General features: G+C 38.3%; 1 protein-coding gene across 1 annotated transcript in view; it reads right to left on the minus strand.

Annotated features, from left to right (window-relative positions):
• Nucleotides 1–22,560, minus strand: part of RLF (RLF zinc finger) — a 97,325-nt gene that overhangs the window by 19,683 nt on the left and 55,082 nt on the right. The window contains exon 6 of the mRNA XM_046023362.1: nucleotides 2,841–2,977. Within this exon, the coding sequence (XP_045879318.1) occupies nucleotides 2,841–2,977 (137 nt within the window). The remainder of the gene's footprint in view (nucleotides 1–2,840; nucleotides 2,978–22,560) is intronic.

Here is a 22,560-nt window from a genome sequence, read left to right on the forward strand (position 1 = left end):
ATTCCCTCTCTCTTCTTCTGCCCCTCCCCTCGAATATTCGCTTAAAAATTTTTTTTAAATAAAATAACAAACCCACAATGAGGTACCACCTCACATCTGCCAGAATGGCTAAAATAAAAAACACAAGAAATAACAATTATTGGCTAGGATGTAGAGAACAAGGAAACTTCATGCATTGTTGGTAGGAATGTAGGCTGGTGCAACCACTCTGGAAAACAGTTCGGTTCCTCAAAAAATTAAAAATAGAATTACCATATGATCCAGCAGTTCCACTACTATTTACTCAAAAGACACAAAAACAATAATTCAAAAAGATATGTGCACCCCTATGTTTATTACAGCATTATTTACCATAGCCAAGATATGGAGGCAGCCCAAGTATCTATCAACAGACAAATGTATAAGATGTGAGATATATATAATGATATATATTATATAATATATATGTTTTATAATATCTATCTATAACTCATTCATAAAAAAGAATGAGATTTTGCCATTTGTAACAGTATGGATGGATCTAGAGGGTACAATGCAAATCAGGCAGAGAATGACAGATACCATATGACTTAACTCATATGTGGAATTTAAGAAACAAAACAAATGAACAAAGAAAAAAAAGAGGCACATGAAAAAACACTTTTTTTTTTTTTTTAAAGATTTTATTTATTTATTTGACAGAGAGAAATCACAAGAGAGGCAGGCAGAGAGAGAGGAAGGGAAGCAGGCTCTCCGCTGAGCAGAGAGCCAGATGCGGGACTCGATCCCAGGACCCTGAGATCATGACCTGAGCTGAAGGCAGCGGCTTAACCCACTGAGCCACCCAGGGGCCCCGAAAAAACTTTTTTTTTTTTTTTAAGATTATGTTTATTTATTTGACAGAGAGATCACAAGCAGGCAGAGAGGCAGGCAGAGAGAGAGGGGGAAGCAGGCTCCCCGCGGAGCAGAGAGCCCGATGTGGGGCTTGATCCCAGGACCCTGAGATCATGACCTGAGCCAAAGGCAGAGGCTTTAACCCACTGAGCCACCCAGGTGCCCCCGGAAAAAACACTCTTAACTACAGATGACCAACTGGTGGTTACCAGAGGGAAAGTGAGAGTGGGGACAGGTGAAACAGATGAAGGGGATTAAGACTACACTTACTGTGATGAGCACTGAGTACTGTATAGGAATGTTGAATCATTATTTTGTACATCTGAAACTTAAAAAAAAAAAAAACAACAAACCTCCGTAACCTATAACACGTCCCATATGTGATTTAATACATTTATTTGCCCTGAAAACCTAGGTATCATTAGCAGGTACTTTTTCATTACAGGCAAAGAAATTAACTGTAACAAGAAAAACTGGTGTTTGTTCCTTAAGAAATACATCTGTTTTATATATCAGAATACTGAGGCTAAAATCTCTAACCTATAATGTATGAAAAACAAAACAAAACTCCTCTACTTAAATTAATAATCAAAACCCTCACTGCTACTTTTTATTTTTATCACCTCTTTTTAGTTTCTTAACAAAATGCCCATAATGATTATTGCAAAATATATTTAACTTCCTATTCCACTATCTCCTTTCTCATAGGAGATACAACTCTGGCATAGTGGACTCAGTGGTAGAAGATTACAATCTGAATTCTTGCCCTGTACCAAGAAAACAACCAAAGAAGAAAAGAACTGAATTCGCAGTCAAAAATTCTGGATGTGAATTTTAGCTCTGTCACTTTTGCCTTGAGACCCTGGGCAATCACAAGACTTCTTAGATTCCTCTGTCCTCCACTGCCTCATCTGCACAATGATAATTATGAGGATTGGGTAAGATAATTTATAGTATATAAATAATATTTCTATACAAAATAGTAAATAAAAAGAAATAATGCTAACAATAATAAAATTGTACGAAGACACACAGAAGCTCCAAAAGGAGATCAATGAAGGCTAAAGTACATGAAGGGCTTTACTGGGTTTTTCTGTAATCAAAATGCTCATCTTCAACCTCAAGCCATCCTTAGGTTCTAAAATGCTCAAGTTAATCCCATCAAGATCAGGCAAATCCAACCCACTCTTTGAATTAAAGCTGATAATACCTCCTCCTTGACACCTTTCTTAAACATACAGTGAAAGTACCTTTCTCTAGTATCCTACAGCATTATCCATACTACTGATATGATACTTATTCACAGTCTTACATTCTAGAGGTTTCCTGTGTACCAGGTCTGTCCTTTTGGTCTAAATAGATTCTATACAGCTAGAATGAAAGAACTGTGGGTTACACTTACTGTTTCTTTTTTAGCAACTATTTTGTAGGCAAACACATATAAACTGAATTAAAACTAAAAATTTAAGTGCGGTTCTGCTATTTAGTACCAAAGTTGCAAGAATACTATTCAAATGGATTTCCTTCTCCAGGGCAAGGTTGACCTAAAAACCTACATAATTAGTGGGTTTCCGAATATGAGGGGGAAAATGACTACCAGAAAGTATAATAAGTGTTAAGGAAAAAGACCTAACACCAATTTGTTTCATGTTGCCATAACTTTATCTTCAAAGACAACATATCTTATTATATGTGCTGCCGAAGCGAGCACAAAGACAACATATCTTAACAGACAACCCTTTATAAGATGATCAAGAGAAGCTCAAACTTTTTATCTTCTCTTTACTTCTGGACTCTTCTGGAAAAGATTAAACCAGTAACATTTTTTAATTAAATGCTTTAGCTTCTAAGCAAGATTTATCATGTTATCAGTTAGGCATTAGATTTGAAACAAGCCTATGTTTTACATAAAATCTAAGTGCCATACTCTGCGCTAAACAAACAGAATAAAAAGTAAATATACTTACCAAGAACAGTATACACTTGCAGTTTGGAGCTGCTGGGTAAGGTATGTCGTACAAAGAACAAATGCTGTGTTATCCTGACCCTCAGATTCCAGATTACATATGATGTCTAGTATCTCCTTGCAGTCGACCTTTGCAATCTATCAAAAATGAGAAGATGGGAGCAGAAAAGAAAATGGTGACTTTCCTGTAAATTCTGTTATGCAATATGAAGCTTCTTTTAATGTTTTCTATCTTTGATAACTGATGAGGCAATTAGAAGGACATAATTTTCTTCTATTAACTCATGGCTGAGTCTTCTGGAATATTTCATATTAGAAAATATTAAAGAGGGCGCCTGGGTGGCTCAGTGGTTTAAGCCTCTGCCTTCGGCGCGGGTCGTGATCTCAGGGTCCTGGGATCTAGCGCCGCATTGGGCTCTCTGCTCAGCAGGGAGCCTGCTCCCCTTCCTCTCTCTATGCCTGCCTCTCTGCCTACTTGTGATCTCTGTCTGTCAAATAAATAATAAATAAAATCTTTTAAAAAATTACAGAGAAAAGAGCAGACTGCAGATAAAAACATTATTGTACAGTTAAAAAAAAAATTATTCATGGGGTGCCTGACTGGCTCAGTCGATACAGCACCCAACTCTTGATCTCTGGTCTGTGAGTTCAAGCCCCAAAATGGGTGTGGAGCTTACTTAAAAAAAAAATTATTCATGGGGCACCTGGGTGGCTTAGTGGTTAAAGCCTCTGGCTTCCGCTCAGGTCATGATCTCAGGGTCCTGGGATTGAGCATTGGGCTCCCTGCTCCCTGCTTGGCAAGGAGCCTGCTTCCACCCACCCTCTCTCTGCCTGCCTCTCTGCCTACTTGTGATCTTTGTCTGTCAAATAAATAAAAATCTTTAAAAAAAATTATTCATGAATACTGCTACCATATAAATAAGTCAAATTAAACATAGTTAATTTCAGATTATTTTCACCTCACCTGAAGTACCATTGTTATATATATATATATTTTGTTATTTATATATAACATCTTGTATGTTATATATATAATATAATAATATATATATATATACACACACACACATTTTTTTTTTAAGATTTTATTCATCTATTTGACAGAGATACACAGCGAGAGAGGGAACACAAGCAGGGGGAGTGGGAGAGGGAAAAGCAGGCTCCCTGCCGAGCAGGGAGCCCAATATGGGGCTCAGTCACCTGAGTCAAAGGCAGATGCTCAACGACTCAGCTACCCAGGCACCCCTAAAAATAAAATCTTTTGGGTGCCTGGGTGGCTCAGTGGGTTAAGCCTCTGCCTTCGGGTCAGGTCATGGTCTTGGGGTCCTGGGATTGAGTCCCACATCGGGCTCTCTGCTCAGCGGGGAGCCTGCTTCCTCCTCTCTCTCTGTCAAATAAATAAATCTTTAAAAAAAGTAAATAAATAAAATAAAATCTTTTTTTTTTTTTTTTTTTTTTAAAGAGGGGCACCTGGGTGGCTCATTCATTGAGCCTCTGCCTTTGACTCAGGTCATGATCCCAGGGTCCTGGGACTGAGCCCCACATCACTGGGCTCCTTGCTCAGCAGGGAGTCTGCTTCTCCCTCTCCCATCCCCCTGCTTGTGTTCCCTCTCTCTCGCTATCTCTGTCAAATGAATAAAATCTTAAAAAATATATTTTTTATTTTAAAATAATCTCCACACCTAATGCGCCGCTCAAACTCACGATCCCAAGATCAAGAGTCACATACTCCTACAACTGAGCCAGCCAGATGCCCCTATTTCTGTTTCAATATTATTCAAGTCACTCTAGTTACAGACAGAAAAATACAAGGCTATCCTTACTGCCAGTAAGGCTAAAGGAGACTGGTTGAGAAAATATTTTAAATTCAAATGCTGGTAACATATCACTTTCTCATGGAGTTAAGAAAAAAAAATTTTTTTTGGTATAAGTGAATTTTCAAACAACTGAAACATATAGAAATCTATGTTTTTAATCTATGGTATTTATAGAAATCTTAAAACCACCTCTGGGCAAATCAGAATTTTCTGGGGCTCTTTTTACATACTAATAAAACAGGAGAATAAGGCCTTTAAAGACCCTTTCTCAACTCTATTTTATCATTTCCCTACCTTAATAAAGAAGATGAAAGATAATTTCTTTGTCATTTGTCTATGTGTCAGTATTATAAATGTTAATTATGCCAGACACCAAATGTACAAAACAATGTTAAATTTCAGGATAAATAAAGCATTATCAGAGCAAATGAGGTAATTAAATTTTATCTCATCTCTTCCAAAGTGCTATGCAGTTCCAATATGTGGTTTTAGTCTGTAATTTTAGTCAGACCCTCAGGTAGGCACAGAAAGGCTTCTTTCAAAGTATAGCTCAAATGTCATTTCTTCATAGAATCATCTCACTTTTAAGACCATGGTAGAATCCCCACCAAAATCTCTATTCTTATCAATTAAAAAAACAAAAAAACAATTCCTCCAAAAGTCAACTATACTTCAATTAAAAAAAGGACAAAACCACATACAAAAACTCTACTCTTAATTCTTCCTTTGTAATTTTTATCACAACCGCAACTCAATCATTAGATGAAGAACTTATTAGCATTTGTTTTCTCTGCTAAAATGTAAAGTTAATGAGATCGGGGCTATGTATACCTTGTTCAAAACTCAGCACCTAATACTGTCTGAAACACGTAAAAGAGTAGGTACATGCTGATGAATGGAGTAGAGGAGTAAAATGTTCATGTTTACAAAGTGAACCTCAAACAATTCTGTGCTTTTCTAATGTTTTTGAAGATAATGCAATGATACAATAAGCAGTATAGTATGGTGGCTAAAGGCAATTATTCTAAAACCAGATGGTATATTCTCTTCTCAGCTCTACAGCTGCTGGCTGTGTGACCCTGGGTAAGTCAAAACTTCTCAGTAACTCTATGTATCAGTTTCCTCATCTGTAAAATGGAAATAAAAGGACCTGTCTCATGGAGTTTTAAGAATTTAATATGTTTTAGTAAAGCATGGTGACTAAAGCTAATACTATATTGCATATCTGAAAGCTGTTAGGAGAACAGACTGTAAAAGTTCTTACCACAAGAAAAAAAAATTGTGACTATATTTGGTGACAGACATCAACTAGAGTTATTTTCATTACCATTTCACAACTTATACAGATATCAAATATTATGTTGTACACCTGAAATAATACAATGTTAATATGTCAATTATACTTCAATAAAAATGTGGTATTTGTGCCTATTAAAGTTACAGCTAAATCTTAAAAAAATATGTTCTCAAAGGAATTTGGAGCATGTTAAAGAGCTGTTAAAAACTTTTTCATGAAACATGTAAGAAAAAGAAAAAAAGAAAGTCAACCTTAAGAATACTAGAAAGCATTTCATGAGTGAAATAAGTCAAGCAGAGAGAGTCAATTATCATATGATTTCACTTATTTGTGGAGCATAAGAAATAACACGGAGGACACGGGGAGATGGAGAGAAGGGAGTTGAGGGAAATTGGAAGGGGAGATGAACCATGACACTTTAGACTCTGAAAAACAATCTGAGGGTTTTGAAGGGGCGGGGGGGGGGGGTGTGGGAGGTTGGGGGAGGCTGGTGGTGGGTATTATGGAGGGCACGTATTGCATGGAGCACTGGGTGTGGTGCATAAACAATGAATTTTGTTACAGTGAAAAGAAATTTAAAAAAAAAAGAATACTAGAAAGCATTTCAAAAGATCACTCTGAGGGGCGCCTGGGTGGCTCAGTGGGTTAAAGCCTCTGCCTTCAGCTCAGGTCGTGATCCTAGAGTCCTGGGATCGAGCCCCACATCGGGCTCTCTGCTCCGCAGGGAACCTGCTTCCTCCTCTCTCTCTGCCTGCCTCTCTGACTAGTTGTGATTTCTCTCTGTCAAATAAATAAAATATTAAAAAAAAAAAAAAGATCACTCTGAGATGCAAGATCACACCTGATGCAAATTGATTTCTAAGGGGTATTGGGAGGTGAAGTTGTTAATGCCTAAAACACAAAGTTAAATTCAGTTTTCAGGTAAATAAAAAAGAAAAAAAAATACCTCATCATACTTAGTGAAGATGGAATTCCACTGATGCCCTAATCAACCATAACCGCATTCACAGCTAAATGTATCAGAAGGGTCATCTAGAGACAAAAGGCCCAACACAGGGTGTTTTAAAACTACAGTGACTGAGGGACCAAAATGAGAATTCCACAGCAAATGAAAACAGCTGTTCCAGAGCAACCATCTACTGTCCAGAACATGTTCAAGCTCCTGTCCAAAACCAAGAATTCTAAAATTTGATTTTGTAATGTAACAGCAACATCTCTAAACTGAGAAATAGCATGAAAAATTCTCTAAGTCAGACATATAAATTAGAATGGAATGAACATACAACTTGCATTTCTAGAACATTTTTCATCCATTTCAAATAACTTGAATGAGATAATTTTATTATCTCATTTTATTAGCATGACAAATACGTAAAATTGGCAAGGCAGGCAATATTATTTTTACTTCACAAATAAAAGATGAGCCTAAAGAACTGTGGCTAATAATCAGAAGAAAAAACAAAATGAAAAATGAATCTCATGTCCTTTTATTCCCACAAGGAAGCTCTTACATTTTAAAGGAGTACAATTCAGAGAGAGAGAATTTTCACCTTGGAACCAAAGTGTTAAGAAAAATGGGACAAAAGTGAAGTAAGCTAGAAATACAGGTATCAAGTCAAAATTCACTAACCTAAAATGATGGGGGAGGAGGAATATGAAAAATCCAGATTAGTTTTTTTTTTAAAAATATTTTATTATTTATTTATTTGACAGACAAGAGATCACAAGTAGGCAGAGAGAGAGGAAGGGAAGCAGGCTCCCTGCCAAGCAAAGAGCCTGATGCAGGGCTCAATCCCAGAACCCTGGGATCATGACCCAAGCTGAGGGCAGAGGCTTTAACCCACTGAGCCACCCAGGTGCCCCCAGATTAGTAGTTTACAAGGCACAGATAGTTCTATTATTTCCATTTATTACAAATACTCGACAGATAAACACTACCCAATAGGGCATAATAAGCCTAAACAAACAGCTCTCCTCCTCTGGCATGACAAGCTGATCCTCCCCATCCTTCAACACTCAGTGGAAACTTTTTTTATCATGAAGTCTTCCTTACAGATTACTCTAGTGTCCAAGATCTCTTGCCTTGCTGTGAATTCACAGCATCTTATCAACATTTTTAATTGGGCTATTTTTTATTCCACTCTGGGCCAGCTTTTGAACTAGTGACTCATACTGGCCTTTTTATTATTTTCCTGTTTTAAGCTATGAATTCCTTGAAGACAAGAGCACAGTCTTATAAATGATACCCAAAATCCTCAGTGCACAAAATCCACAGGAAAAAAACAGCCATGGTTAAAGTTAAAATGTACATCTCTTTCAAAGCAGTGTTATTTACAAAATAGTGGGGATACAAGTCAGTTTGATTTTTGCCTTCATGGAACTCACATTTGAGTCACAGATAATAAATGAGTAAACAGGCTGAAATTACGATGTATGTTAACTGCCACAATGGGAATGTACATAATATTTTAAAACTACCTTTGGGGGTGCCTGGGTGGCTTAGTTGGTTAATTGTCTGCCTTTGGCTCAGGTCATGAGCCCCATGTGGGGCTCCCTGCTCAGCTGGGAGCCTGCTCTTCTCCCTTTCCTTCTGCCCCTCCCCCTGCTCATGTGGGCATGCATGCTCTTTACTAATAAGTAGTTGTTATAATACTGGTCCTCAACCTTTTCTAATAAATACCTTATAACGACACACTGAAAACCAAGTTTATGCCATAAAATACTTTTCAGCTACTGTAAATTAAAATAAGGTCACTACGGCGCCTGGGTGGCTCACTGTGTTAAGCCTCTGCCTTCGGCCCAGATCATGATCTCAGGGTCCTGGGATCAAGCCTCATCGGGCTCTCTGCTGAGCAGGGAGCCTGCTTCCTCCTCTCTCTGCCTACTCTCTGCCTACTTGTGATCTGTCAAATAAATAAATAAAATCTTTAAAATAAAATAAGGTCACTGACAAGCTTCTGAGAATTTTAATAAGTATCTAGGAAATACTGCATAGGTACTGAAAGAATTTTTTTGTTCTTAAATATTATTCATATCCCTGTGGTTACATTCTATAGCTATTAAGACGAGTAGGACACATGCATCAAATAATGAAGTCTTTGCATACTGTCCATCTTGCCTAGTACAATATATGTTCTGTCAGGGCAAACATTTGTTTTTATTCACCACTGTATCTTCAGCGCCTATAATGGTACTAGGCATCTGGGGGAAACATCAATAAATAATTGTAGGAATAAAAGATAATCACGAGATAAATAACATAGTGGCCACAGGATAAATAAGTGGGAGAGAATGAAGACAAAATTAATGTGAACTAGAGTAAGCAAAGAAGGGTTTGAGGAAAATAGCTCTTGGGGGAATATGAGGGTCTAGACGCATATGGGCAGGGATGACCTTAATAAACAAAAAAAAGATGCCAGAAATGCAAAATGATAAATGTGAGAGTAATCATGGCATAGGAAGAGGGGAAAGGTTATGTGATATAATAATTATAAAGAATTATAGGGACGCCTGGGTGGCTCAGTGGGTTAAAGCCTCTGCCTTCGGTTCAGGTCATGATCTCAGGGTCCTAGGATCGAGCCCCACATCGGGCTCTCCACTCAGTGGGGAGCCTGTTTCCCTTCCTCTCTCTCTCTGCCTGCCTCTCTGCCTACTTGTGATATCTGTCAAATAAATAAAATCTTCAAAAAAAGAAAGAAAAAAGAAAAAAAAAGAATTATATTTACCACTAAAGCTATTCAGTGAATAAAAGGTTGGATTAAATAAGGTTAGAGCCTTTGGATTTAAATAAGGTCATGCCCTAGAGTTCCGTAGTTTCATCCTACACAAAGATAACCAGCTAAGGAGGTTAATGGAGGCTGAAATTCAGTCAGCTTGCCAAGCCCTAAGTTTTGGCATGAGGCTCTTCCTCACAGAAGGGAAACCTTTGGAAGGCAATCATGTGAAAGCAGAGGTACTTTTTGCCAATTTCCATAAAGGTCCCATATAGACTAACAATAATGGGACACTGGAGGACAAGTGACTGTTTTGTTTCTAAGGGTAGTCAATAAACATTTACTGAACTGAAATGGAAGGACAGTGAGCAGAACCAGCCAAGAGCTTAAAAGCACCTGAAAGACTAGCCAGGGACATTTACTCAACTAAGCCTTCTCAAAATCCCAACTAGTTCCCTCAGATTTTTCCTTACCAAAATCTACTTCATAATAAAGTCTGACAAACTTAATGATACAAAAATATAAATCATGCATAAGCACTATCAATGGCATTTGTATTTAGAAGAATCAAAACTTTCAGCATAAGGAATAAAGTGCTGTCTCTGACTCAGGGATGCCTGGGTAGCTCAGTCGGTTAAGCATCTGCCTTTGGCTCAGGTCATGATCCCAAGTCCCGGGAACAAGCCCTGCATGGGCTTCCTGCTCAGCGGGAGCCTGCTTCTCCCTCTCCTTCTCCACTCTCTCAAGTAAATAAATAAAATCTTTAAAGAAAAAAAAGGAATAAAGTGGCAAATGCTGGAAACTCTGGTAGCAAAGATGAAAATGTACCACCTTACCCTATGAATTTTATATATATGAAAACATATACATCTGTGGGGTATGTGTGTGTGTGTATATATATATAAAACCATATATATGTGTGTATATGTAAATATATATATATATATATGTAACTATATATATATATAGTTACATACCTTCCTGCCAACCCTGGCACTAAATAAGGAATAAAGAGTTGGACCTGACAAGAGTAAGCCTGTAAGTTCTCCTGTGGCAAAGCACTTAGAAATCATGAGTAAAACAGAAATGCCTTTTACTGAATACATAGCGGAACACTGAAAAAATAAAATCAGGATGCTTGGGTGGCTCAGTTACTTAAGCATCTGCCTTCAGTTCAGGTCATGATCCCAGAGTCCTGGGATCAAGCCCCACATCAGGCTCCTTGCTCACTGGGGAGCCTGCTTTTCCTTCTGCTTGCGCCTCCCCTCTGCTTGTGCTTTCTCTTACTCTCTGACAAATAAATAAATAAAATCTTAAGAAAATAAATCACTGGGGGGAGGGGGGAGTGTTTAAGTGTGAATGGACAACTGCCCTAACTTGCTAGATCACTGTTAATTTCACTAAGAGGTTTGTGTTTTACAACTCCTGGTTGGGAGTTGATAAAGCTTGGACTGAGGGACAGGAAGTTGGCAGTGAGACCTTCTGCATAAAATTAGAACTCCTAAAGAGCTAAAAACTCAGAGAAAGAGTGATGGCAATCTCATCCTGCGTTCTGCTGGGATAAAAAAATATTTAAGAATTTATAACCTGTCCTTCAAACTTGGAATTTGCCATTAACACTACTACGCCATTGTCTAAAAACTGCAAAATGAGGAAAAAAGAAATTAAAAAGAAGGTTCTGGCTGGTAACATCTCTGAATCACTTGGGAGAAGCTAAGATAAAACTGATTTATAGAGACATATGCTAACTAAGGCCTATTAGAATTCTCAGAAATAAAGCACTCCTTATTCCCATCCACCCCACCAAAACTGACTTCAAAATCCCAAACTATAAAAAGCACAAATACACCAGTCATTCCAGAAAATGCAGCATACACAATAAGCAGCAGAATGAGACTTCCAAGAACATCAGATAACAGAATGTACAACACAAAGACTGAACGCTAACCATGGACTTTGGTTTGCGGGGCGGGAAGAGCAGAGGGGCGACAGGGTGCCTCTGTTAGTTAACTGTCCAACTCTTGATTTCAGCTCAGATCATGATCTCAGGGTCATGGGATCAAGCGCCACTTCGGGCTCTGCACTGGGCATGGAGCCTGCTTGGAATTCTCTCTCTCCCTCTGCCCCATCTCCCAGCTCACAGGCTCCTGCTTACTCTCTCCCTCTCCAAAAAAAAAAAAAAAAAAAAAAAAAGGAAGAAAGAAGGAAGTAAGGAGGTATAAAGTCACAAACTGATATAAAGGAACTAAATGCATATTGCTAAGTTAAAGAAACCAATATGAAAAATCTACATACTACATAATTCCTAGTATATGACATTCTGGAAAAGGCAAAACTGTGGAGGCAATAAAAAGATCAGTGGAGTATGCCCGGGTGGCTCAGTTGGTTAAGTGACTGCCTTCACCTCACGTCATGATCCTGGAGTTCCAGGATCAAGTCTGTTTCTTCCTCTGACCCTCCCCCTTCTCGTGCTCTCTCTCTTTCTCTCAAATAAATAATCTTAATAAAAAAAAAAAATCAGTGGATGCCAGGAGCTTAGGGGGAGAGGGGAAAGGATGAATTAAGTTGAGAACAGGACATTTTTAGTACAGTAAAACTATTCTCTATGATACTGTGATGGTAGTTACATGTCATTGTATGTTTGTCAAAACCACAGAAGGTATAATACCGAGACTGAACTTTAAAACTATGGATTTTAGTTAATAGTAATAATGTATTAGTTCATTAATTACAACAAAAACAGATTAATGGCAAGATGTTAACAGGTAAAACTAGGGATTTGGGACATATACCTGGGAGCTCTGTACTGTCCAATTTTTCTTAAACCATTTCTGCTTTTAAAAAAAGTCTTTTTTTTTTTTTTTTTAAAGATTTATTTATTTGACAGAGAGAAATCACAAGAGAGGCAGGCAGAGAGAGAGGAAGGGAAGCAGGCTCTCCGCTGAGCAGAGAGCCCGATGTGGGACTCGATCCCAGGACCCCGAGATCATGACCTGAGCTGAAGGCAGCGGCTTAACCCACTGAGCCACCCAGGCGCCCCCTAAAAAAAGTCTTAATTTAACAAAAAGGACTTTACTATTTTTAAAACTGGATTGTCTCAATAACATGGAGGACATGGGGAGATGGAGAGGAGAGGGAGTTGAGGGAAACTGGAAGGGGAGATGAACCATGAGAGACTATGGACTCTGAAAAACAACCAGAGGGTTATGAAGGGGTGGCGGGGGGGGCGGGGGGGTGGGGGGTGGAGGGGTGGGGTGGGAGGTTGAGGAACCAGGTGGTGGGTAATAGGGAGGGCACGTACTGCATGGAGCACTGGGTGTGATGTCAAAACAATGAACACTGTTATGCTGTAAATAAACAAATAAAAATAAATAAATAAATAAAATTAAAAAAAAAACAAACTGGATTGTCTCTTGATTGTTGACTTGTAGGAGTTTTTCATATCGCCTAGATTCAAGTCCTTTATAAGATTTTTGGTTTGCAAATATTTTCTTCCATTCTTTAAGTTGTTCTTTGGATGGAGTTGGATGAAATCTTATTTTTCTTTTGTCACTTTTATTTTTGATGTCAAATGTAAGAAAAAATTGCCAATCCAAGGCCTTAAATATTTATTCTTGTATTTTCTTCTAAGATGTTGTATTTTTAGCTATTATATATAAGTTTATGATGTATTTAGAGTTAATTTTTATATATGTGTTAACGGTTAAACTTTGTCTTCTGCAAGTGGATATCCAGTTGTCAAAGACTCATTCACTGAAAAGATTATTCTTTCCCTCACTGAACTGTCTTGGTATTCATATAAATAATCATTTGTCTGTAAGTGTGAGGGCTTATTCCTATATTCTAGTCCACTGATCTTTCTATTTTTTGCCATTACACACTGACTTTATTACTGTAACTTTTTAGTGAAGTGTGAGTCCTCCAACTTTGTTTTGTTTTGTTTTTTTAAAGACAGAGAAGGCCCATGAGTGGGGGGTGGCTGGCAGATGGAGAGGGAGAGAGAGAATCTTAAGCAGCTTCTAGCATGGAGCCCAATGCCAGGCTTGATCTCAAGACCCTGAGATCAGGACCTAAGCCAAAATCAAGAGTCGGATGCTAAACTGACTGAGCCATCCAGGTGCCCCTCTAACTTGTTCTTTTACAAGACTGTTTTGGCTATCCTGGGTCCCTCAAATCTCCACATGAATTTCAAGATCAGCCTCTTAATTTCTGCGAAAGAGGAAGGCGTAATTTGACAGAGATAGCACTAAATCTGTTGATCAATTTGGACACCACCTTCATCTTAACAGTAGCTTTGAAATGCCTTAGGGAGAAAACGCATGTGTTAGATAAGCTTCCCTCAGGCTTGTGCTACCATGCTGCTGGCTATGAGTTCAATGTTAATGAATCAACAATATATATTAAACAAGGTGTCTTTAACAGAAGCATACATAGGAACAAAATTATGTATTGATCAGCTGACAAAAATGTCATGACCAGAGTCTTGCAGGAACCTAACCACATATTTCCTCTAGGAGCAATGGTTTCAGTATTTGGTAATTCAGTGTTTGCAGTCAACATATAGACCATAACTACCACAAATGACAAGAACTGCCTGTATTTGTAGTAGCTGAGTTATAATTCTTTGTCTAGGGTGCCTGGGTGGCTCAGTGGGTTAAGCCGCTGCCTTCGGCTCAGGTCATGATCTCAGGGTCCTGGGATTGAGTCCCGCATCCGGCTCTCTGCTCAGCGGCGAGCCTGCTTCCCTCTCTCTCTCTCTGCCTGCCTCTCTGCCTACTTGTGATCTCTCTCTGTCAAATAAATAAATAAAATCTTTAAAAAAAAAAATTCTTTGTCTAGTAAGTCCAAATATCTCGGTGTTCTTAGGAGAAGTTTCTACTAGCTGCTGTCTTCCCTGTGTACGGACTATCATGTTTCTTTACATGGTAAGTGGTATTTTAAGTAACACACTGTGGCAACTGTGGAAATCAGATTCCCCCACCTCTTTAGGGTTTGCTGTTGTTACTATTTGTTTGTTTAGTGACTTCCCTATTATAATTCTGTAAAGTCTGTATTCTTTGTCATATGTATGGCCACTAGAGTCTCCACCTGGTTAGCTTAATGGTCAGCTACATGTTCAACATATTCAAGAGATTTACTTAAATGCATGAAGAAGTTCCTGCTTTTGCCAAGCGGCTCTGTCTACTGAGGCATACTTTCAATATTTCAGTAGGCAGTTTAAAATTTTGCCTTCCTTTTTTTTTTTTTTTTAAGATTTTATTTATTTATTTGAGAGAGAGAGAGAGATCACAATTAGGCAGAGAGGCAGGCAGAGAGAGAGGAGGAAGCAGGCTCCCCACGGAGCAGAGAGCCTGATGCGGGGCTCGATCCCAGGACCCTGAGATCATGACCTGAGCCGAAGGCAGCGGCTTAATCCACTGAGCCACCCAGGCGCCCCTTGCCTTCCTTTTCATTCCCTACCTGTGCAGAGAGTCTCAAGTATGTATGTATGTAAGTATGTAAGTATGTAAGAGGTGAGGGATTAGGGCCATACTGGGCCATTCCTCACCAGACATGCTGTACATGCATGCTATCTTACAGAATTCTAGGAATATATGAGAGGTTTTCAAAATTCCCTATGGACATCCTATATCCCAGCTTTTCTTTTCAATCTTTCGGTCAGTCTCATTAGCCTGACTGGTAATGACTCCTCAGACAACTGTCTGAGGAAAACCGTCATGTTAAACAATTACCACTGATTGTTTCTGACAAATACACTCAGGACAGAGCTTTTGGCATGATGAGCTGTGAGTCAAATAAAGACAACTCTGGAGAATGGAGTTTTTCAGAAAGATGCCAGAAAGATCAAATACTGGTAATTCTCTGGGGACAGGCTTTTGGAGCGTTCCAAAATCCATTCTGCTTCCTCAGCTGGCTGCTGGGCTGTTTGTTTTCATAACTACTGTAGTTTCGAAGGTGTTTGTTTTCATGGTTACTGTGAAGCTGGGGAGGACATAAGAAGTAGGGCAAGTTAAAATGCCACCCAGTTTCACTGTTCTCAGTGAGATTCCTCTGTTTTCCTTGAATAAAACATCCTTGAGGTGAAGCTTTAGCTAATTTCTGGGGTTCTGAAAAAGTTAATCTTATTCGCTTTCTGGTTTCAAATGCTGATGACTTGGATCTTTTAATTTCCAACTCAGACCTCTCCCTCTTAGTCTCACAGTACGTGAATTCTGTCTCCTTTCTTCTCCCTTTCATCTTGTTCATTGTTATACCCCTAGTGTCTAACAGAGTCCTCCAATGAATATATGTTAAGTGACTGGAAAACAGATCTATATTATTTCTTACAATAATATGTAAATGTAAAATGATCTCAAAACAAAGTGTCTTTTATTTTTTTTAATTTATTTATTTAAGAGAGAGCATGCAAGGCCATGTGGAGGTGCCAAAGGGACAGAGAATCTTAAGCAGACTCTGTGCTGAGGGCATAGCCCATCCACAAGGCTCAGCTCATGACCCTGAGACTGCAACCTGAGCCCAAACCAAGAGGTGGATGCTTAACCAACTGTGCCACCCAGGCGTCCCAATGTCTACTTTCATTTTAAGGAGAAAAGAAAAAAGATAACCTTGGATATTGTAGAAAATGAACCTTAGGGACAAGAACAGATGCAAGAAGAGAGAAGACTCTTAGAAGACTTCTATGAGAGAAGACTCATAATAATCAGCCAATTGAACACCAATGGTATAACAGGTAGCCAAGAGGCATACATAAGAGAAGGTGAGCACAGGCAGGATATCTGCCTTCTTGTTTTCATGATTAGGGTACCAAGGTAAACTAGTATTCTGGCCAGTGCCATTACTGCAATATTTTATCATTTATCTTTCTCTAGATTAGTGGTTTTCAATTTAGTATTTTTCTGATCAGTTCTGAGGCATAATGCAAAGAATTTGTTATTCATAACAGACTTTTAGAACTGGGGCACCTGGGAAGATATCTCTTCAGACCTATTTAAAAGAACTCTGCCTTAGGAGAGAAAATATTTAAATAGGCAAATCCTCAATTTCTTCATACAGCCTTTTGACCTTTAATGTATTTTTTGAGTGTACCATTCATTTCCCATATAATAAAATTAAATTATATAGATTTTATTTTTAATTATACACTGTTATTATTCCTTATTTAGGATCCATCTTAATCTTCTTATTTAAGCTACACCTGAAATTTCTATGCTCCTGTTTACTTTTTCTTCTACTCCCAAACTGAATTCTCAATGGGTCCTGTTTATAAGTATTTGCTCTGTTTATCATCTATACCTAGTGATTGTGTCAATTCCCAATAGTGTTAGACTAGTGAGTAAATTAAGTCCTGTTTGTCTTTTCATTTCCCCATCACCAGAAGAAACAAACCTCTCCTGCTGTGTCTATTAACATCAGACACTGAAGATACAGTTCATTCAGGGATTAAAACATTTCAGTTTTAATCCCTGAATGAACCTATTTTAACTATGCCAGGAGTTTTATTGACAGATTCCTTGGCTTTTCATAAATAAAAGAAATGTTCCATGTTTAAAACATCATTATCCTTATATTATATGTGGAAAACTTGACCTCTGAAAAGATTTCCTTTTAGTAATGAAAAAAACATAGGAAACATTCACTAGGCCACAGCCAAGTCTGTAACTTTAATTAAAAACCTTTCATCTATAAAATTAATAGCAATATCATCTCATTCAACTCTAAATGAAACTAGAATTTGAGGATTCCAATGAGTTCTGAATTTGGGGTTCTGAATTCTGGCTTTCAAGCTGATCCCCTCAATTAATCTTAATTGTATGTGTCTGGCTAAATCTTCCCCAGCAGAGGTCTCCTATTACACACACCCATTACAGTGATACCCACAGGAGCCAACATACAAGTACTTTTATTCCCAGCTGTTGCTCAAGTTAATTTGACTCTTCTCCTGAACTCAGTTGAAATAGAGTGCAAATGTGTATAGAACTCCGTTACCTTAGAACATATGCTGATTTTAAACTCCAATTAATGAACATCTAGTGATTCATTAGTACTTTTCCAAAGCAAATTTTAAAAATTCTCTTTAGTTCTGTGTCAGAATTGCAAAAGAAAACATCACTGGAGAAGAGACTAATTATGACGGTAGCAGTGAAATAATTTTATGATGTGTGTTAAATGTTTTTACATTGATAAATTTAACTAATCCCAAACATCATAAAACTGTTTTAAATCACATCTATACATAAATATATAAATACAAACAGAATGATATACCACTAAGATGTTTCCTATTTTAACATGGCTCACCATGTTTACCAACTGGAAATAAGTTGTACTGTACAGCCAGGAAGCGAGGAGATCTATGTTATAACCTGAGTTTGAACTCTCTAATTAGTTTAATGCAGGTAGGGCCTTGGAAACATTATCATCTTGGCCTCAGTTTCACCAGTAAAACACGAAGGGTTACATTAAATGATATTTAATGTCTGCTATACACTGGAAAATCTGATTCTTATAGACTAGAGGCCAGCCAACATTTTTTATAAAGTATCAGATATAAAATATTTATAGCTTTGTGGGCCTGGTAGTTTCTGTTACAGCTACTCAACTCTGCCACTGTAGAGTAAAAACAGCCACAAATAATAAACAAATAGGCATGACTGTGTTCCAGTAAAACTTTACTTACAAAAGCATGCAGCTGGGGTGGATTTGGCCTATAGGCCATAGTTTTCCAATCTCTGTTGTGGAAAACCAAATCACATTTCCTCTAAACCTGTTCCTTACAAACTCAACAAATTTGCTGAAAGGAATGAATTATGTAACTTCAGGGGGAAAATCCTGTTTTGTTGTCTTGTTATCAATAAACTGGGGCAGGTCATCAATAAAACAAAGCCAATTATTCTCCCAAGTCCTCTCTGTTGTCCACACCTCTGCCACTCTAGTCAGTTAGCAGAATACTGCCATTCTTCTGGTCTCCCAGGCCCTATGAGCCTCTTGATAGTGTCTCCGCACATTATCCTCTTAATTCGGTCCTGTCAGCAAGTCCTGTTCTTTCTCCTCTTGCTAAATGCAACCTCTTCTAAACCTAATATACCCTTTCTAAGCTTCCTAAAACACAGTTTGAGTCATTTTTACTTCCCACCTTCAAAACCTTCCTACTTTCTACTGCAAAAATCTTTATTTAAAGAAAAAATTTATTATTATTATTTTTTTTAAATGACTTTATTTGAGTGAGAGAGTGAGTGAGCACACTAGCACTGGGGAGGAGCAGAGGAAGAGGGAGCAGCAGACTACCCACTACCCGATGCAGGGCTCGATCCCAGGACCCCAGGGTCGTGATCCAATCACGGTAGATGCTTAACTGAGAGCCACCCAAGTACCCCAATATGTATTTATTTAAGAGAGAAAGTACATGTAAGCAGAGGAAAGGGTTGAGAGAAGGGACAGAGAATCTCAAGCAGACTCCATCAGTACAGAGCCTGATGTGGGGCTTGATCCCATGACCCTGAGATCATGACCTGAGCTGAAATCAAGAGTTGGATGCTCAATTGACTGAGCCACGAAATGCCCCTCAAATCTAAGTTCTAATGCACTAGAGTCCCAAAGGACTTCCCTTCTCCCCAAACAAAAGGTCTTATTTCTCATAAGACCTCAACACGTATACTCTGCCGTGGCAAGGTGTGCTCTACTGGGCCCCTGTAACATACACATTCATTTCTCTGCCTTTACTATCACAGGCAGTTGTCCCAAAACCATTCTTTCTACTTATCCAAACCCTACCATCATTTCAAGGTCCAACTAAAGGATCGATTTTTATAAAGCTTTTTATGCCAGTCTACAAAGATTATACACTTCTCCTGAATTTAGGGGTAGTAGCATACAGCTTAGTATTTATTTCTAGAATTGTTTCTGGCAACCAAACTAGGTAATACATATTCTTCTGTTTTTGCCAATGTCTCATACAATGCTACAAAGTAAGTTTTAAATAAACAAAGGCTGAGACATTAAAGGAAAAGTTGTTATTATTACAGAATGAAGAGGAATCAATTCATGTCTAGTATTTTCACTTCTGAATTCTTCTGGCATATACCAAACGCTGAAAATAACCATTACTATAATTTAACCTGATTAAGTTTCCCAAACACAAAATATTGCAGCTGTTATTAGAGGTAAGCAGTCTCTTACCTCCTTACCCTTCCCAACAATGCAAATAAATAAATTAGCATACAGGTTTATAGTTAGTCCCTCATGAATGCCTATTATGCGAAGTATTCTTCTCGAATGCAGAGATACAGCAGTGAACCAACCTATGTCTCCATCCTTACAGTTTTCAATCTAGTGGGAGGAAAGAGAGAAGCAGCAAATATGAAGTCTAGTGGAAGCAGTAATACAAACGCAAAGAAGAAACAGGCAGGTAAGGGAACAGAGGATGAAAGGGACCATTTTAGATGTATCGGTATTTATTTCTAATAAGGGCAACAGGTATTACTTGAAAAATAGCACAGTGTAGGGGGACAGCATACTATTTTAGATGGGACAGTGAGGATGGTCTCCCTGGTATGGCAACATTGAGGAGGAATGTGAATGATGTTAAAGGAACAAGCCATCCAAATGATCTTACGGAAGGGCATTCCAGGCAGAAGAAATGGCAATTATAAAGCTCTAAGGCAGGAATATGCTTGGTTTGTTTAAGCAAAGACAGGGTGGCTAGAGAGCAGTGAGCATTAAGTTCTACAAGATACTGTCAGAGATATTTATAGAAGTAGGCAGAGGCCATCACACACAGAATAAAGGCTTCTGGATTTATTCTGAAAAAGATGGAAAGCTGCTGAGTGGTTCTGATCAAGGGAATGACATGGCCCCACTTAAATTTTAAAGAGATTATTCTATTTACTTTTGGGAAGATAAAATGTAGAGGGCAAGAGTGAAAACAAGTAGGCCAGTTCAGAGGCTTGTGGATTCATCTTTGTAACCCCAATGCTTAAGACACCATTTGGCATATAAACCCTTAGCTATTTATCACCTAGGATAATATTTATTCTGTATCTGTTATATAATATTAGTAATCATATACCAAACTCAGGTTTGAATCTCAGCTTAATCACTTTCATGTAAGCACAAACCTATTACTTGATCTGAGCCTCACTTTCCTCACTAATAAAATGGAGTTTTGAGAACTGAATGTGACAATCTAGATAAAGCATTTAGCATAGTGCTTAACATATAATAAGGACTCCAAAAAATGAAAGTCGGTTATTCACTACCTGCCTACCTCCACTTCTTAACAGAGACTAGACAGCTATAGACTTCATTCAGAAGAAAGCTCATTAAAAAAAAGCCCTAATATCAGGAAAAGTCAGGAGCTTAATTATGGACATGTGAAGTCTGAGATGCTATTAGCCATGCCAGTAGAGACAGTGATTAGGCAACTGGATATGAGTCTGAATTCAGAGCAGAGGGCTGGGCTGGAGATTTCAGATTCTGACCATAGTTGGTATTTAAAGCCATGAGTCTAAAAGAGATCAATAATGGAGTATATAGGTAAAAACAGAGGACACACAAGGAGAGTCTTAGAGTACTGCAACATTTACTCATCAGAGAGATGAGGAGGAATAGCGAGGTAGAACTGAGAAAGACTAACCCATCAAGTGCACAGAAAACCAAAAGAATGTGATATCCTAGACTCTAAGTGAGAAAACTGTTAAAAGTTTAAAAGACAAACAAGTCAGACTAGGTAAGATGAATACTGAGAAATCATCATTAGATTTAGCGATGTTGTAGACTGGCAGGGGTAAATGCCATACTACAATGTGTTCAAGGAGAGGGGCACCTGGGTGGCTCAGTCAGTTAAACATCGAAGTCTTGATTTTGTCTCAGGTCATGATCTCAGGGTCATGGAATCAAGCCCATGTCAGGCTCTGTGCTCAGCACAGAGTCTGCTTGAGACTGTCTCTCTCTCTTCCTCTGCTTCTCCCTATCTTGAGCTCTAAATAAATAAAACCTTATAAAACAAATAATGTGTTCAAAGAGAAAAATGTTAGAACAGCAAACTCACATAATTTGTTCAAGAAATTATGCTGAAAGGCCAGGAGAACAATCGGGTGGTCTCTGGAAGGGGAAGTGGAATCTTTTTAAAGATGAAAGAATGAACAGCATAAATTCTGACAGGATGGTTTCAGCAGTGGGGTCTAACTGATGATGCGGTAGAGAAAAGAAGTACTGTAGCATTATTCTTGAGGGGGTGAGAGCAGATGGGATGTGGTACTGAAGTCAAGGGGACTGCCTTGTGTAAAAGAACAGATAGTTATCTTTAGTAATGGAAGCAAAGGTGTGCATGCATAGATACAGGTACCCGAAGAGATGTCATGGAAGCAGCTTATGGAAATTCTCTTTCAACTGCCTCAATTTCCTCAGAGAAATAGGGAGAAAGTTCATCAATGGAAAGTGCAATGGGACAGAAGGCATTACAGTATTGGTTTGAAGAAAAATGACAAAGTATGAAATAGTAATCTATGAAGTGGAAAGAGAATGGCTTTAAAAAATTTACTGTGACTGACTGGTACAGGTAAAGACATAGAGGCAATAAAGATTTAGGGATAATCAGGATGCTGGTTAGTCAAATTAAGTACAATTAAGGGAGAAACCAGTAGAGAAAGTGAGGGAGTGGTAATTTTGACTGACTACGGAAAAGCAGAGTAAGGAGGGAAGTGAGTACATGAGAAGGATGAGGGAGAGTGACACAGGTGAAGAATCAACAGATTTTTGGTCCTGGAGAATGAGGGAGTTAGAAAGAGAGTTGCGTTTGGAGTAGGAAATTATATATAAAACTGTAAGCTGAAATTGTCATTAAAGTTTAATAAGAATTACTATGTCATAAAGCCAGACCCTTGGGATTCTTACCTT

This window comes from Meles meles, chromosome 1 (assembly GCF_922984935.1).
Source record: "Meles meles chromosome 1, mMelMel3.1 paternal haplotype, whole genome shotgun sequence".
Taxonomy (NCBI): Eukaryota; Metazoa; Chordata; class Mammalia; order Carnivora; family Mustelidae; genus Meles; species Meles meles.